Source organism: Eumetopias jubatus, unplaced genomic scaffold (assembly GCF_037043125.1).
Source record: "Eumetopias jubatus isolate StellerSeaLion01/CBP00866 unplaced genomic scaffold, mEumJub1_p1.0 scaffold_8, whole genome shotgun sequence".
Taxonomy (NCBI): domain Eukaryota; kingdom Metazoa; phylum Chordata; class Mammalia; order Carnivora; family Otariidae; genus Eumetopias; species Eumetopias jubatus.
This window is the reverse complement of record NW_028274814.1, coordinates 19,345,842-19,362,177: the sequence shown is the minus strand read 5'-3', so window position 1 is coordinate 19,362,177 and position 16,336 is coordinate 19,345,842. Positions and strand designations below refer to the sequence as shown.

The window sequence follows — 16,336 nt, the reverse complement described above, 5'->3', positions numbered from 1 at the left end:
TAGTTTTTGCAGTGGTTGCTCTGGGTATTACAATATACATTTATGACTTATCACAGTCTCCTGGTATCAGCATTTTACCACTTCACAGGAAAAGAAGTTGCACTTCCATTTAGGTCCCTTTACCTTCCCTACTTTTAAATATCATTGTCTTGAGCATCAGATGAAATTACAATTTTGGTCTCAATCATCAAATGGGATTCATGAAAGTCACGAGGACCCTGTTTATTGTATGCATCCCTAATTCTATTCTTTCCATTGTTCTTCCTTTCTGATGCTCCAAGATGCCTTTTATCATTTCATTTCTGTTTGAGGAACTTCCATTAGGCATTCTTTTGGAGTAGGTTTGCTAGCAACACACACTTTCAGTTTTGCTTCATTTGAAAATATCACTATTTCTCCTTCAGTCCTGCAGGATAGTTTGGAGTAGTACAGAATTTGCAATTAACAGTTCTTTTCTTTCAGCCCTTGAAAATGTTGTGCCATACCTTTCTGGCCCCCGTGGTTTCTGATGAAAATCTGCTGTCATTTAAATTGTGCTCCCCTCTAAGATTGTGTCATTTTCTCTGGCTGCTTTTGATGTCTTTTTCTTTGTTTTTAATTTTCATATTTAATTATGATGTATCTTTTGGATTTCTTTAAGTTTATCCTATTTGTGGTTCACTCAGCTTTTTGAACCTGCATGATTGTATCTTTTGCTAAATGTGAAACGTTTCCATCCATTATTTTTTTTTCTATTAAGATTTTATTTATTTGAGAGAGAGAGAATGAGAGATAGAGAGCACGAGAGGGAAGAGGGTCAGGGGGAGAAGCAGACTCCCCGCTGAGCAGGGAGCCCGATGCGGGACTCGATCCCAGGACTCCAGGATCATGACCTGAGCCGAAGGCAGTCGTCCAACCAACTGAGCCACCCAGGCGCCCTCCATCCGTTATTTCTTTGCATATTCTCCCGGCTCTATTCTATTTTTCTCCTCTACTTCTGGGACTTCAAATACATGAATATTGGCACTCTTGTTATTGTCCCACAGATCACTGACATTCATTTTTTCCCCAATCTTTCTTCTGTTATTGAGATTGCATAAACTCTATTGGTTTACTTTCAAGTTACTGATTTAATCTTCCGTCATTTCCACTGTAGCATTCATTAAGTTTATTTTGGTTATTGTATTTTTCAGTTAATTACCATTATTTCTTTTTCTAAAAATTGGGATATAATGCACACACCACAGTGATTTTTTTTGTTAACTTTTTAAAACTCTTTGTTACCTATTTCTTTGCTGAGGCTTTCTAATTTTTGTTCCAACAGAATTTGTAATTATTTGCAGAGGCATTTTTACGATGGCTGCTTTAAAATCCTTGTCAGATAATTCCAGTATCTGGTTCATTTTGGTGGCATCATCAGTTGACTATCTTTTCTCATTCAAGTTGTGGTTTTCTTGGTTCTTGGTATGACAAGTAATTTTAGATTGTATCCTGGATGTTAGGAGGCTCTGGGTCTTATTTTAATCTTTTATTTTAGCAAGTAGTCATTCTATGTTTAGCATTCAGACCCTGGCCTGCTTTTTGGTTTGTGATTCCAGTGGCAGTTTTGGTCTGGTTGGTTTATCTGGTACTGCTGGGGTTGCATATGGTCCTTGATGGTGCTACTTTAGGGGGAACTGGTTTTCCCCTGACACCTATAGATTGGGGTAAGGAACCTCCTATCCATGGTGAAGAAGCAGCTTCCTGGATCAGGCCTTTTGTGGTAGGATCCCCTTGCCTCTGTTCTCTGGCTGTCCAGCGTTCTCAGCAAGTGAGAGGAGTCTCAGGCCTTGCAGAAGAGTGCTTCCCCTGGACACTTGTCAAGGGGGAGCCCTGTATATTGCCCTTGCTGGTGGTATCAGACTCATCTTGTGTCAGTCAGCAGGACTCCAGTTCCATCTGGGATAGGAATGAGCCATGCTGGGCTCCCTTATCTTGTGAGGTTGGGAGTCAGGAAACACCAAACATGGGTCACCTTCTTCTGTTGGGTGGGAGCTTGTAAGACATTCTGCAACCATGTTCCCCTTCCAGTCTTGGGATTACCTAGGTGTTTTCCTCTTCCCACCTTTCAGAGTCCTCTTTTTGATGTCTTTTGCATTATCTTATAATCATACTTACCCAGAATGGATAATTGTACTTAGAAGGAACAAAGAGAAATGAGCCTGCCCTCATGTCCAGCAAGAGGTCAGAATGCAATATTTTTAACAATTTCCATCTGCACAACTTCCTCAGCCAAAAGATCAAGCCCTATCCCAGAACTGTTTTTTAAATCATGTGTTCTAAACTTGAGTAAATTTGGCTATTTGGAAGTGGCAGTAACATAAATAGTTCTCAGGAGAGTGACTTAAAGATACTGTTTAAATTCCACAGGATATTTATGGCCTTTAGGCAGCTTCTATATTGATCCAGTATGGAGACTATAGTCACTCATCTAACAAGTATTTACTAAGGGCTCATTATGGGCCAGGTACTGTTTTAGTCCTTGGAAAGGTAGCAGTGAAAAAAAAATTAAATATCCCTGCCCTCTTGGAAGTTTACATTCTCCAAAATACGGGATGTTTTTCACTCAAAACGAATTCAAATCAACTATCAAGCTCATTGTCTAATCATCCATAGCATTAGCTTTTCAAACAGCAAACTCAACTTAAATCTACTACACAAAGACTATCACATTCCATTAGGTATCTTCAATCATTTGTGTGTGTGAGACATTTAATTGTACCTGTGTAAGGAAATAGCTAAGTGAGTAGAATAACAACTATCTGAGTAAAAATGATACTCATGCTAGATTAAATTCAGAAGGCTGAAATTTGTTCGATGTCCGTATGTTCAGCCAAGCATACAAATCTGGTTGGAAATGGACATGTATGTCTTGAGGTTTCAAAGTGACATTTTCTGTTTTCCTAACATGAATCATTGTTCAGGGAAGGCTTTCTAGGGAAAACCACTTTATTAACAGAAGCTTTTAAATGGAATTAGAGTGAGAAAGAAGGTGACAATGATCTTGAGTGACGGGGTTTAAACTTGGGAGAATGGGAGAGAAGCAGTATCATGAAGAGAAGTATTGAAGTTAATCGTGAGTGGAACTGATTTTTTAAAAGTAAGTTTTTAAGATTGTATTTATTTGTTTATTTATTTGAGAGAGAGAGAGCAGGGGGAGGAGCAGAGGGAGAGGGACAAGTGGACTCCATGCTGAGTGTGTGGAGTCTGACACGGGGCTCAATTCTACAACCCTGAGATCACGACCTGAGCGAAAACCAAGAGTCGGACGCTTAACTGATGGAGCCACCCAGGTGCCCCAAGAGGGACTGATTTTTAAGTGGAGGATGATTTACTTGTTTTTAAATATGCTAAGTTTGATGTGACAGGAAGATATTCAAGTTAAAGATGTCCCAGCCTAAACCTTCTAGAATAGGGCTTTGGAAAAATATTGGATCTGGAATTATCTGGGTATCCCGGGCAAACGAAGTTGTAGGAAAGGGTGAGACCTTAGAAAAATGGCTTGGAGAGTAAAGGGTAAAGAGAACTGAGGGCTGAATCTTCAGTAATGGATGAGCTCCACCCCAGACCTCTGCTCTCCACTCTCTCTCTTTAGACTCTTCAGGTGATCTCATCTGATTATAGAGCCAACTTGGCTAAATAAACATGTTCCCTACTTACACTCTTATAATTTAAATCTGCACTGATATGAATAGACATAAAGGTGCAAACAAAATAAAATATAGAGCAAATGCTTGAAGTAAACAATGGAACTGTGGTATGTACAAGCAAAGAAAGGAGAACATTCCAGAGCTATGGTGAAGAGTTCTACGGGAAAATTAACTTCCTATCTTCTAGTTTGGGAAAACTTCTATCTAGATTCCTATTTATAGGAAAAAGAAGTTTTTGAAAGCTTTAGGAATCAGGTATAGTGTACTTGAGGGAGAGCTGTAGGTGTTGGATGTAGCTGAAAATAAGACTCAGAAAACAAATTTGAGTATTTCAGAACCAGAAGCCAAAAAAGTTCTCTGCGCATGTTCATATTTATTGAACAAATAAATTTTAAAAGGAATAAACTCACAAGTCAAGACAAAAATAGTGAAATAGTTTGAGTCGTGGTTGCAAAAGATTTTGAAGAGCATGAGTATCTTAGTGTAAAATATTCTTAGAAGTCCTAAAGAGAGAAACAGACATAGAGGCTAGGAAAATAGATTAAAAAAAAAAAAAAACTGAAGTTTTAAAATTTTAGTAGCAAAGTAAGGGAATGATAAGAGAGGAAAAATAGTGCTGACAGGTTGGCTGATATAAACTAAAGTTGAGGAACACATCTAGGATTCTTACTGCCTTTTAATAAAATGTGCAAAGGGGCATTCCTAAATGCAGTATTAAAAGCATATCGAGATATCTTGGTATGATGAATGGAGGAAGAAGTGGCTGGATTGGATGTAGATCAAAAAAATAAATGAATTATCAGGAAATTGATAGGATAGTTGTATGCAGCACACTTTGACATTAGAAGTTGAAAGGAAGAGTTCTAGTACAGGGAGGTTCAAAGGCTGTGTTGAAAAATTACATAATGAGTTCAACTAGAGGCTATGAGAAAACTGCTAGGACCGTATGACCCTCACTCAAGTTCAAAGTCCAAAGCTATTTGTAAACCAGTCTGTAACTTGTGACCTAAAATAGTCATAGTTCCAAGTTGTGGACCAAATAATAAAAAGTTAGCCTTCTTTTCAATAAAATAACCACCTGAGGAAAACATGCTTTAATTACTTTGTCTAAATGGGCTTAAAGTTAGATCCTTATTATGTTATCTTGGTTTATTTGGGAACCTCTTGATTCTAAATTCTGATTTTATTTTTTTTAAGATTTTATATATTCATTTCAGAGAGAGCGAGCGAGCACGAGCAGGGGGAGAAATAGAAGCAGACTCCCCACTGAGCAGGGAGCCAGACCTGGGGCTCAATCCCAAGACCCAGAGATCATGACCTGAGCCGAAGCAGATGCATAACTATCTGAGCCACCAAGGTGCCCCTAAATTCTCATTTTAAACTATAAAGTTACCTCCCTTCCCCAAAAAAGGCACCCAGAGCCACTTTAGTTTGGATGTATCTGTCAGCATGTGCTTGAGTTTGGGCCGACACGGCAGTTGCTTTTTCATTCTGCACTGCTGTCACTGGAATTAACCAGTTTTATGTGTCCTTAGCTTCATTTCTCCAACCTCAGAAGCCTCCAGTTTAATAACTTCTGACCCGAACCATACTGAGATTGAACCAGAGGACAGACTGGGATTTTTGTTAAGGAATCCTACCCTCTACCCACAATTTTTAAAAAGTGTTGCATAGTCCTGACTTTCACAGCTTCCACTCCTGGTTTTGTCCCTTGAAAAGGCTCTAATCTTGAGAAGGGGAGCAAGTGGGCTGGTAGTCAGAGGTATTATCTCACTTTTCATGGGCACCGCCCCTGGTGTGGGTCTGACTGAAGAGCCAAAACGAAACATGCAGGGTGCTCTGAAGGTCAACTGATCCCTTAGTTACAGGGTGATTCACGCCCTCCCTCTGGTCACTTGGCTCTACTGCGTCGTAAGACTGTCAAGCTCCAGCTCTTTCTCCTACGATGACTACCCATCCCCTTCTCAAAAAAATTTTCCAATATGATTCATCTTGTTTGTATTCATTCATCTGGTTATCTCTTGTTTGTTATTTTTGGATCCAAAAAAAGTTACCAAAAGTATGAGGCAGGGTAAGAACTTAAAATTATTTGGCAAGCAATTAGAAAGAGCACCAAGAGGAATGATATAAAAAGGAGGATAAAAGATCAGTTTACTCTTAGAAACGGCACAGATTTCATTGCATACAGTTCTTTTCAGAAGAAGAGGCTCTAGTTTCCAAAATACTGCATAAGTTAACAGTAAGTCCAAACATCAGAAAATAGGATTTCTAGAACAAATGTTAGGCATATTTATTACCAATAACACAGAATAGGCATTCAATAAAATAACATTTTTAAGATTAATTTTCCATGTACATATAAACGAAATAAATCACCCTGTTAAATATGTCATTAAGGTGTGAGTTTTATGCTTGCTCCTTTTTTATTTTCAAGGGCAAGAATCATTATGCCTATGAATATATTTCAATAATTAAAAAAAATTCACAAAGCAAAATTCTGTCTTCTAGTTAGGAAGAAAACACTCTACAGAGCTTTCCTGGGTTTGTAGTTGGTGCACTGGACTCAGCACTTATTTTGTGTAACATTGCTCAATGGGGCATAGGACACTATAATTATAGCTTAATCATAGTAAAACTCTGAACCTTTTTATTAGTAAGATTCTTTCAGCAGTGAAGAGAACCTAGTGAAAGTGTGCCAAAGTAATTTCAGATTGTTGTATACTAAAATTTATGAGACTTGTAATAAAGTTTGTCTTTAAACATCATACACAAAATGTAGATATGATAATTGATACATATATGCATTGGCCTACAGCTTCCCTATATCCATATTTATCTATGAGTTTTTCTGAAAAAACTGTGGTGGGAATGATTGTTTTTTGTTAAATTGTGGTAAAATGTATATAACATAAAACTTGTCATTTTAAGGACTGCTAAGTATACAGTTCAGTGGCATTAAGTATTTACACTGCTGTGCAACCATCACCATCTATCCCCACAACTTTTTCAACACCCCAAACAGAAACTCATTAAACCCATTAAACACGAACTCCCATTACCCAGGTGCCCTAAGCCCTGGTAACGCCTAGTCTACTTTCTGCCTCTATGAACTTGATGCTTTCACATACCCCATATAAGTGGAATTATAGAAAATTTGTCCTCTTGTGTCTGGCTTATTTTACTGATCATAATATCCTCAAGGGGCATCCATGTTGTTGCATGTGTCAGAATTTCTTTCTGTTCATGGTTGAATAATATTCCACTGGATGTATACACCACATTTTGTTTATCCATTCATCCATTGATGGACACTTCCATCGTTTCCACTTTTTGGCTATTGTGAATAATGCTGATATGAACATTACTGTACAAATATCTGTTCAAGTCCTTTCTTTTTTCTTTTTTTTTTTTTTTAAGATTTTATTTATTTATTTGACAGAGAGAGACACAGCGAAGAGAAGGAACACAAGCAGGGGGAGTGGGAGAAGGAGAAGCAGGCTTCCCGCCGAGCAGGGAGCCCGATGCAGGGCTCATTCCCAGGACCCTGGGATCATGACCTGAGCCGAAGGCAGACGCTTAATGACTGAGCCACCCAGGCACCCCGCAAGTCCTTACTTTCAATCCTTTTGGGTAAATACCCAGAAGTGGAATTGCTGGATCATATGGTAATTGTATGTTTAATTTTTCTTAAGGAATCATCATCTATTTTCTGCAGTGGCTGCACCATTTTGTATTTCCACCAGCAGTGCACAGGGTTCCAATTTCTCCACATCAAAATGATTCTTTTAAGAATAAAAATATCATTTTTATTTTGTGATACAATTTCTGGTCTTATTTCTTCTCAATTTTCTTCTTTTTGTCACTTGCTTTTATAACTGAAATCAAAATCACAGGATTTATGATACAAGAGTCTGATTAGAAACCCTAATTCCAAGAACTCTACTGAGAGAGAAAGCGAAAGTTTAAAAAGCTAAGTCACAGAACAGTCATATGAATTGGGGTCAGAGGGCAGATATTCCTCCCTAAAATCTGAATGTCATGCTACATCCTTAGAAGGTGATGGAAAATTTAAGTTACAAGAAGTGCACAAGGAAGACAAAAGCAAGCTCTGATGATAGCAAACTGAAGGAAAGTTATTTACAAATGAAGAAGGGACAGTGAAGTTTCACAGCTCAGATGGAGATAGAATTAAAGATAATCAGATAATGTGTACCTACATCTTCTGTAGCTTCCAATGGAGAGGTAATCAAGAAATTAGGATTATTTTTCTGACATTTTCTTCAGACTGTTGTATAAATGCTGAATGATGACAATTTGTTTTAAAATATTATATGCATTTGTTTAGATGCAATTAAGAAATGTTTAAAGGATTGGAATTAAGTAAAACATTCAATGTTTGAAACAGGCCAGAATTAGAATCATCATTTTAGAATGAGGAATTAATCATCTACCAAAAAAATGATAGGATTCATAAAGCAATTTGTTTAATTAACATACAAAAACATAATATCTCAGGTTCACTATACTATGCCTGTCATGACACTTCATAAGATACTCATGTAGACAAACTCCAATGTTCCTAAATTTGTCGATACCATAATATTAAAAAGAATATTTTATGTGTACATTTAGCAACTTCATATGAAAATATATTCTCCTAAAGCATAATAATAATTTCTGCTTTATAAAATATAGTAATATAAATTCAGGAAAAAAACTGTCATTTTTATGATAAATCCAAATTTCTTTTTAAAGAGATAAAGGTAGTTGGGTTGAATTTCATCAAAATCAATGCAAAACAGAATTTCAGAATTACCATCTGGATATGAAGAAATAATGTGCCCATCTTTCAGAGTCATTTTAAATTATTCATATAGGATTTTGATTAGTTTAGCTACTATATGCACATTGAGACTATTTCCAAGTAGACGATAACGCTGTTTCACTGTTATCTTCTCAGGAAATCCTAGAAAAGAGAGATAATAATTTACAATACAATCATTTAAAATATTAACTTCCAGAGATAAAAGGATGATGTAACCTTCAGTAAGAACAGAGTGGTCATTCACATAAATAAGTCCCTAAGATCTCCATGAAATTCAATTAACAAATGAGAATTTGAAGCCAAAAATATAAGATTATATTGTCTACACAATGTGATATTATCATATCACATAACATATTATGCTCAGTGTACACATAAGTGCACCCATAACATCCATGAAACTCATTGAAATCTGTATTTTAAAGCATTTTAGGAAAAGTAGTGGCTACCATTATTTCACAGTTGTTTTCCTTTACTTAACAGCTTTATGGAGATAAAGTTCACCCTTTTAAAATGTACAATTCAGTGGTTTTTAGAACAGTCAGAGTTTTGCATGCATCTCCACTATTCAACTCCAGAACATTTTTATTACCTCAAAAAGAAAGCTGGCCCACATCTAACAACATACTCAAAAATAAAAAGCTAAAAATTTTCCTCTAAGATCAGTAACAAGACAAGGATGCCCACTCTTGCCACTTTTATTCAACATAGTATTGGAAGTCTTACCCAGAGCAATTAGGCAAAGAAAGAGATCACAGGAATCCAAAGTGGAAAGGAAAAAGCAAAACTGTCACAATTTGCTGATGACATGATATTATATATATATAAACCCCCCAAAGACTCCACCAAAAAAAAACCTGTCAGAACTAATAAATGAATTCAGTGAAGTTTCAGGATACAAAATTAATATATAAAGATCTGTTGGGTTTCTAGACACTGACAACAAACTATCAGAAAGAGAAATTAAGAAAACAATCCCATTTACAACTCCATCAAAAAGAATAAAATACCTAGGAATAAATTTAATCAAGGAGGTAAAAGATCTGTACACTAAAAATTGTAAGGCACTGATAAAAGAAATGAAAGAAGACACAAATGGAAAGACAGTCTGTGCTCATGGGTTGGAAGAATTGTTAGTAAAATGTCCACTATCCAAAGCAGTCTACATATTCAAGGCAATACCTATCAACATTCCAATGGCATTTTTGACAGAAGTGGAATACACAATCCTAGAATTCATACGGAATCACAAAGGACCTAAATAGCCAAAGCAATCTTGTGAAAGAACAAAGCTGGAAGTTCTGCTCTGATACACAAATATTAACTCAAAATGGATTAAAGACTAGAATGTAAGACCTGAAGCCATCAACTCCTAAAAGAAAACACAGGCAGTAAAGTAAGCTCCTTGACATCAGTCTTGGCAACAATTTTTTGGATCTGACTCCAAAACCAAAGGCAAAAAAAAAGTAAAAATAAACAAGTGGGACTACATCAAACTAAAAAGCTTTTGCACAACAAAGCAAAGAAAACCATCAACAAAATGAAAATGCAATCTACTGAATGGGAGAGAATATTTACAAATCATATATCTAATTAGGAGTTAATATGCAAAATATATTGAGGGACTATACATTGGTGCAGCCACTATGGAAAACAGTATGGTTTCCCAACAAATTAAAAATAGAACTATGATATGATCCAGTAATTTCACTTCTGGGTATTTATGAGGTAAAAATGAAAACACTAATTTGAAAAGATACATGCACCCCATGTTCATTGCATTATTTACAATAGCCAAGATATGAAAACAACCTGCACACACACACACACACACACACACACACACACACACACACACACACACACACACACACACTGGAATACTATTCAGTCGTAAAAAAGAATGAAATCTTGCCATTTGCAACAATACAGATGGACCCTGAGGGCATTTATACTATGTGAAGTAAGTCAGAGAAAAAAGGACAAATTCACTTATATGTGGAATCTAAGAAGCAAAGCAACTTGATATACCAATACTCCCTCCTCTTTATAACTAAATAGTATTGTTTTGCATGGATATACCACATTTTATTTATCCATTCATCTGCTGATAAAACTGAGTTGTTTCTACTTTTTGATTATGAATGACGTTGTTATAAGCATTACATATACATTTTTGTGTGGACGTTTTCAGCTCTCTTGGATATATTCCTGGGGGTGAAAATGCTGATTCATACAGTAACTCCACATCTAACATTTGAGGAACTGCAAAACTGTTCTCCAAAGTAGCTGCACCATTTTATACTCGACCAGCAATGTCTAAGGGATCTGATTTCTCCACATCTTCGTCAACACTGTTATTGTTTGTCTTTTTGTAAAGTGGTAGCTTCTTGTGGTTTTGATTTACATTTCCCTAATAACTAATGACGAAGACATCTTTTCATGTGCTTATTGGCCATTTGTCTATCTTCTTTGGAAAATATCTATTCAAATCTTTTGCCCATTTTTAATTGAACTATTTTTCTTTTTATTGTTGAGTTGTGAGAATTCTTTACATATTTTGGATACAAGTTTCTCACAGTTGTTTTTTATATTCCATTTCCACAAATGTGCTTTTTCATATTGGACTTCCATTTGCTATACTGTTTTTCAAAACAAAATGGCCCACAGATACAAAATTTGCTAGGACAAAGCCTTGCAAATAGCAACATAAAAGACTGTCCATGAAGTATATACTATAATGTTAGTTACAATTTTCATATTCAGTATCCTTGACATAGCAATTAAAGGAAAATTTATATAATAAAATGAAGGAAATAATTAAAAAGTATTAAGAAAAGCAAATTATATATTTTGTGAGGACCAGAAGGAAGAGTTGATTATGATAAAGTTGCTTCATCAACACTTGACATTATACTTACTGCAATAAAATTAGTGATTACATAATAAAATTATATTTGCAATTGAGCAAGATCATAAAATTGCTATTATAAAGATACTATGTCTTGCAAGCACATTAGTCATCTAAAAAATTATTTCATTCAAATTAGAAAGAGATACAAATAGATCACAGACTTTTAGAATATTCCGGGATGACCTTTTGTAATATTGCGATTACATCTCAGGGTAAGAAAGGTTTGAAAGCAAACAAGTCAGATTTGTAAAAATTATATATATGTGTGGGTGCTTGTGTATTTTATGTACAGATATAACTTTTTAAATTAAAAGGTGACTTTTTAAAAACTTAGGTACATTAAAAATCATAATAATCTTCAAAAACAAAGAAAGGTAGCATTAACAAGGTCAAGATAGCAGCTTTCATTCTGTAAGTGTAGCTTAGTGGCCTCTTCCAAAGCCTGCTATCTCACGAATGCATGCCACTAGCCACAAAAAGAACCAGCACAAAATGTATGAAAGGATCGATGCAAATCCATCATTGACAGTGGACATGCAGCTCAAACAATGCCCATTCCAGATTCAGAGTCAATAATGCCCATAAGAAGGACAGTTCTGTCACAGTGCTGCTCAGTGGTGACATCAGTCAAGTCTGATTATACAAATATATCACATATTTTAAAAGAAGGCTAAGCAATTAAAAACCCTTTCTTGTATGTATTATACATATATTTTTCAGAGAGCTGTGAAAAATCCTAATTTACCTATGTGAAATTTTTAAATGATGAAAAAAACTACTTATGAAGTAAAGGCTATAAAAGCAAATAAATGTTCGTCATTTAAAAATAAAAGCTGGGGCACCTGGGTGGCTTAGCCAGTTAAGCGTCTGCCTTTGGCTCAGGTCATTATCTCAGGGTCCTGGGATTGAGCCCTGCATCAGGCTCCCTGCTCTGCGTGGAGTCTGCTTCTCCCTCTGCCTCTACCCCTCCCCCCTACTCGTACTCACGTGCGCTCTCTCTCTCTCCCTCTCTCTCCCTATCGCTCTCTCTCTCACTCTCTCTCAAATAAATAAACAAGTAAATCTTTCAAAAAATAAAAATAAAAGCTGACATTTAAATTTTATATTGTGTGACAGCGTTGTAAACATTTTATATATGTTAACTCACCTAATGGTCACAACGACCCTGTGAAGTTGGTGTTGTGATTACCCCCATTCTACAGAGGTGTAAACTAAAGCAGAGGGGTTAAGGTGCTGCTAGGATTCAAACTCACTCAGTCTGACTCTGGGGTCCATGCTAAGTGTATTTCTACAGTGACTACCACTGCTTGAAGAAATACACACTCAAAATGTAGGAATTAGTTATTAGATAGTAAATCTCTTCTCTAGTGCTATGGAAAGTACCTTTGATTGCTCATCCTAAAAGAGGAAAAAAAAATAGTAAGCAAAAAGGCAGACTGGGAATTAAATTCCTGAGTCCAATTCTCAGCTCTTTATTTGTTTTATGATGTTCTCACTCATTTTGTGACATAGAGTAAGACAAGGGAAGTTTGTGTTTTTCTTAAATAACACTCCCCAGGATATTTGTGACTGAATGAGATCACCAAGAAAAAGGCAGAGAGTTACAAAATAAACCTGGTTGCTGTGACTACACTCAGAGAACCAAATACCAAGAGGACAGTCAAATTATAGTCAGTTTACTCCCAGTGTACAAAAGGATGTGTGCCAAAACCTCATCTGTAAATCCATTATTTAGAATTTAAAACATGATCTATTTAACCCATTATCTGCTTCAAAAATAGTACTGTATTAATATTACAACAATATTGGATTTAGAAAAATTTGGCTTTTCTGCATTCAAACCCCCAAGTTATCAAAAATACATTTCCTGTTTGCATAGTCCTGGAAGCACGTTAGGGAGGTCTGTCTTTCCCCAGTCACCACCAGCCAGGTACTGGCCACACACCTACCCCAGCCTACGAAACTGATGACATCAGGATCACGGAGAGCACAGGCGCCAGGAAGGAGAGATCAGGGATGGGACAGGGTGCTCTACAAGGCAAGGGCCATGTGTCCAATCTCTTAATGGCAACAATCCCTAGATTTCCCCCACTGCAAAGGAGTTAGGACTGAGTCTTTCTCCATCTGCAACTGTATCTTCATTTTAGTTCTTGAGATTCCCTGCCTCAGACTCCATAATCTTTTGTCCATTCTGGCATCTGTGCTCTGAGTCACCCTCTCTTTCCATTAGGAAAACTTTCCTAGACCACCTCCCCACCTTCTCTTTTCTCCACTTATAGGAAGTATGACACATACTGATAAGTATGTGTCTTAGAAGAAAATAAATACAAATACACTCACCACCAAAAAAATAAATTAATTCCTCAACTACCTTGTAATTTCCTCATAAAAAGGACAATTCTGGCATTCTTTCATAAGATCTAGTGTGGGATTTTTAGAACAGGACTTATGGAATCAAGAAAATAAAGCTGGAGACAGACATGCTATTAATATCCATCTGTGGGGAGAGGTGACAAATTGTGGGTTTGGCTCTCCTTCCCTGAAAACCACTCGGGACCATTACTGGAGTGAAGGGAGAGAGCATTGAGGCTGAAGGGAATGGACTTAGGTTATGAACAAAAACAGAAAGAGGAGGAAGGAAAATGTCAAAAATGGCATGATCAGGAAAGGAAGAAGTTTTCTTACATCCATCTTTCTGGTCAAGGGTTTATTCAAAAAATACATGAGTATGAGTCCCTATTGAACTCTAGGACCTTTAATAAACGAAAGCTGGGGTCTGCGTGTATTCCACATACCGAAATCTGAAGGAAATCCAAGGAGATTTGCTATTTCTTTAGGAGTGAAATATCGAAGTTTAAGCATTAACAATTTTGTTATCTTTTCTTCTTGTGACAAATTGGTAAGGGATTTGTAGATATCCTCAATCTGTAAGAAAACAGCCAAGATAACTGATAAAGTAGCGTGCAAGTAGATTTGTTAAGATAAGATCGTCTCTTGTGAGACACTTTACAAAGGACGAACGTAGAGTGTGCTATGATACCCGGTAGCAAAATGCACAGGGTAGAATGTCTCTTGCAATGAACTCTATAATAGGTTGATCAATGGCAATATAAACTTTGAAAATGAAATGTCTGAAAATGAGAAGCTTGATGTTGAACCAATCAGGAAGCTTTGATCCCTCAATTAAATCATAAAAAATAAACAATGGCAATATGACATAAAAGAAGTGCAGTGAAAGATATGAAAAAGAAACCTGAACAACCAATGAAATCAACTTCACAATGCGAACAAGTAGATCGTGAAAATGTTTACTGTTTGTGATCAATTTCATCAAATTATTTTCTTAAAATGATAAAATACATTTGGTAAATATAAATTCTCAAATCCATTTCCCTCTAATAGGATTTTTACCATGGGTAAATTTTACTAATGGTAAGAGTTTAATTCAGTATAAAAGGAGGTAACATGATTTCACTTCGAAATTATTCAAAAGTATAGAATATTTTTGCAGTATATCAAGCTTCTTTTCAACTACGGTGCCATGAAGAGTTTACAATTGAAGTATCATTAATAAAGAGCCTTGCTAAGGTGTAGATTTCTTTCCCTAAAAGGCAGTTTTACAGTGTGTGATCCCAAAGGAATAGTAAGAGATTTGTGCATAATTTTAGAGAACATTAACTATTGTATGCTGCATTTCAATTTACTCCTTATGGAATAAAAAGAATACCAAAGGTGAGAATAAGAAAAGAGAAAGCGAAACAGAAAATATTCTTTGTACATAAACTCATCCAGCAACAAGAAACAAAAAGGTTTATTCTATAGTAAAGAATTATTATATATATTACATATATGAGTAATATGTATATCCACTCCCAATTAAACATGTAAAATTATTTTAATATTCTCGAATTTTAAGTATTAAATAGGTTTATTTAAAATAATTTTCAAATATTTTAGTTCTAAAGCATATACAATACCTGCACATCCTCTGTCGTCTGTAACACAGATCCCGTCCCTTCTATATAGCTTCCATAACTGAAAGATTAACATGTGTATTAGGCAGCATCTAACGTTTTTGTTAATGTGAAATTCCTTAAATATTTCTTGAACGAATTAATCAATCTACATAGTTACATCCTTCTATAATAGTCTGAAACACATAAATATGCTCTGTAAGTGAAAAATTACTGGGTGAAAGACATAAGATCATTCTATTTAAACTTCTCAGACACTAAACTTGGCATAGTGTTTTGAATTGTGTAAAACCCACTTTGATCATGCATTATTAATTATCATTTCTTTGTATTAATTGTCAGTTTCTTGATGTTCATCACTAGAAAGCATGCACTTCTTAAGACTTTATATCCAAATGCTATTCAATTTTGGCATCCCTGCTACATTAAACCAAATGTTATTCAGGTGAAAATAAATTGCTACTCTTTTTTATAATGACTGAACCATCACTTCTCCTCATGAACTGAAAATGAAAAGCCCACTCTCCAGTACTGTGACAAACACGGGCCCGCCGAACGTGCGTCTGCCTCCTACCGTGATGCAGTGTTTTCACTCCTCTTCATACAACAAAGAGACCATTGTATAAAAAACTGTATTAAAAGTATAAAAAGCTACAGAAATACAAGGTATTAGTAGTATTTCTTCCCCTAAGATCACTGCCAAGCTAGCTGTTCCACATATTATCATAATTTCTTTTCCCAAAAAGATCAATTTAAAATATAAAGACACACCAGGGAAAAATACTTTTGTAAATCTGTTTTCTCATATGTGTGTGTGTGTGCCTGTTTATATTATCTACACTAAAATAGACTTTTCTAGTAAGGCTTCCTTTATACCATCTTTATAATTACAAAAGAATTTCAAGGTTGTTTTTTATTACCAAACTGATAAGTCTTGTCTTATCAGACTTGGAAA

General features: G+C 35.8%; 1 protein-coding gene across 12 annotated transcripts in view; it reads right to left on the bottom strand.

The window, feature by feature from the left end:
- Nucleotides 1–4,093: 4,093 nt before the first annotated feature.
- TRDMT1 (tRNA aspartic acid methyltransferase 1) overlaps nucleotides 4,094–16,336 on the bottom strand; it is a 73,268-nt gene continuing 61,025 nt past the window's right edge. For 5 of the 12 annotated variants that reach the window (XM_028114076.2, XM_088025796.1, XM_028114075.2 and 2 more), the window contains 3 exons: nucleotides 15,385–15,442; nucleotides 14,203–14,332; nucleotides 4,094–8,634 (listed from right to left, as the gene is read on the bottom strand). In XM_028114076.2, coding sequence (XP_027969877.2) covers nucleotides 8,534–8,634; nucleotides 14,203–14,332; nucleotides 15,385–15,442 — 289 coding nt within the window. In that variant the 3' untranslated portion in view covers nucleotides 4,094–8,533. The remainder of the gene's footprint in view (nucleotides 8,635–14,202; nucleotides 14,333–15,384; nucleotides 15,443–16,336) is intronic. The other 7 variants (XM_028114072.2, XM_028114077.2, XM_028114079.2 and 4 more) reach the window with 4 other exon arrangements.